The sequence below is a fragment of the Onychostoma macrolepis genome, chromosome 19 (assembly GCF_012432095.1).
Source record: "Onychostoma macrolepis isolate SWU-2019 chromosome 19, ASM1243209v1, whole genome shotgun sequence".
NCBI lineage: Eukaryota > Metazoa > Chordata > Actinopteri > Cypriniformes > Cyprinidae > Onychostoma > Onychostoma macrolepis.
Genome location: NC_081173.1, coordinates 32122845 through 32125344, shown reverse-complemented (window position 1 = coordinate 32125344; position 2500 = coordinate 32122845). Strand labels below are relative to the sequence as shown.

Genomic DNA, 2500 nt, shown 5'->3' with positions numbered 1-2500 from the left:
CAGAAACACAGTTAGACTCGAGCCGTACAGACCACGTGACACGCTTAGCATGCTACCACGCTACACCACACGAAAACATCTGCTGAGCTCCATGTGTTTAAGCTTCATACTGTCTGACCGATACGGGTTTTGTGATTAAATGAACGTGGAAGAGAAGCAATTAATCGCTAATTGCTTTTATCACATAATTATGGAAGCTTATTTACGCTATGGAATAAAAAAAAAAAATATTATAAAAATTAAGGTAATTGCAACTCATCTTGACTTCTCACAATTCTGAGTTTACATTTTTCTCAGTCTGAACTGTGAAAAGGCAAAATTGTGAGAAATAAACTCAGAACTGCAAAAAAAAAACAGAATTGCGCAAAATAAACAGAATAACAAGAAAAAGTTGTAATTGTGAGAAAAAAAAGTTATTGAGACATAAACTCCGAATTACGCGAAAATTCAGAATTATGCACCAAATTCTGAACTGCTAGAAAACATTCAGAATTGCGAAAAAAGTCATAATTGCGAGAAAAAACACAATCATAAGAAAAAGTCAGAATTGCGAGATAAACTCAGTATTCAGAGTAAAAAGTCAGAAGTGCGAGGTATGAAGTCAGAGGCTGTAGAAACATGCTGAAGCGACTCACGTCCATGAACTTGCGGTTGTTCTCCAGCTGCTTCTCTAAGGCCTGTATCTGCTGCCGCAGGTCGGCCGTCTCGGCGCCGTGCATCTCCTGCAGCTCCTGCAGACGGCTCACCTGCTCCTCCAGCTCCGCCTCCAGCTGCTTCACCTGCTGCAGCAGCTCTCCGCTCTCCTTCTGCGCCTGACGCTGCACCTCCACCTTCTCCGCCATCAGCTTCTCCGTCTCCTCCAGCAGGTCTGAGGACAGCCAGACGCTCGTTAGCAAAGCCCACGCCGAGACTGACGCTCGGCGGATGACAAAACATGGAGCAGCTTCAGAGACCCATTCACAGCGTCAAAGACGGTCAGACACTAATCAAGGCTTCATTAAACCTCAACTTTAAAGATTGTTCTCAGCGCATTATAAACTGCTGCTGTAGTCTTGATGGACTTTAATAAACTGCAAATTGCAAACTTAATTTATAGGAAATAAACATGAATTTTCTCAACAACATGTTCAGATCATTTTAACCACAAAATCAAAAGAAATAAAGAGGAAATCATATTTTGACAAAACTGAAAATTTGAGGAAAATTTGCTTAACATTTCCTGAAAAAAAAAAAATAAAAATAAAATAATTATATATATATATAAAAATACAAATAATTTTTGTTGTTATTGTTAACTAAAACTACAACTAAAGCTATTAAAAGTTGTTTTCGCTAAAGGAAATAAAGCGAAATTTAATATAAATATTAGATGAAAAACTTTTACGTTAATTATAAGTGTTAAAGTAAATTAAATAAATTTAAATAAATTTAAAAATACATTAAAATAAATTAAATATAAATATAGAAAAGTACAACAACAAGCACCTACTGAAATTTAAACTAAAATTTAAATAAAAATGTAACAAAACGAAAAGAAAATTTGCTTTATTGCAGTGTTTGTTATTTTTAACTAAAACATACTATTAAAAGTTGCTTATGCCAATTGAAAGAAAGCTAAAATAAAATAAAATAAAATATAAAACATTAGATAAAACTTAAAAATGTTCCCTTGGAGTTCCCTTGAAATACTAAACTTACTAAAACTGAAATAAAAATAAATTAAGGCTAAAAACTAATAAAAATACTAAAAATGAAACTAAATTTGTAATGAAAATTGAAAATATAAAAACAAAAGCTAAATTCAAAATATTTACAAATACTATAATAGTATATTAATAGTATAGTATATTATATTATAATATTTAATTTTCTTTTTGCAAAATGTAATTTCTTGTTTTGTTGTTTTGATTTTGTGATGATCATGTCATGCTTTTGTAAATGTTCTCTGCAGTTCTCCACTTTTGTCTCCAGCTGCATATGGCACATCGACGAGACAGATTTCCCATTTCCCACAATCGTTCCCATTCCTGTACGATCCATGATCACATGATCCCATCAGCAACCACCGAACCAACCCACAGTGCAGGAGAGGACGAGGGGCGGAGCCCGTGATGTCACAGGAGGGGGAGGGGTTAAAGTGCAAATGCAAAACAGAAAGGAAAGGAAAAAGAAACCTGTGTCTTATTGAACAGCCAGTCTAGTTCAGACACACAGTTTTTCTTGCATTTAATGAAGTAAATCGAGTTAAATAAGGCATTGGCACATTTAAAATCCTCACTGAAAATGATCAAATATTTACCATTACAATTTTTAGCATTAACATATGTGTTATTAACTTTTTGTGTCAATATGTCTCTGTATAGCAAACTCTGAGCTTAAGAAAGTACTTAAAAAATATATATATATTACTTTTATTATTATTATTACTACTGTCACTGCTATCAAAATACTACTGTGGTTTTTTAATTAGATTTTATTTTTATATTTTGTCATTTTCATT

At 33.2% G+C, this 2500-nt stretch overlaps 1 protein-coding gene across 1 annotated transcript in view; it reads right to left on the bottom strand.

The window, feature by feature from the left end:
* akap9 (A kinase (PRKA) anchor protein 9) overlaps positions 1–2500 on the bottom strand; it is a 118514-nt gene that overhangs the window by 40773 nt on the left and 75241 nt on the right. Inside the window, exon 24 of the mRNA XM_058753433.1 lies at positions 636–868. Within this exon, the coding sequence (XP_058609416.1) occupies positions 636–868 (233 nt within the window). The remainder of the gene's footprint in view (positions 1–635; positions 869–2500) is intronic.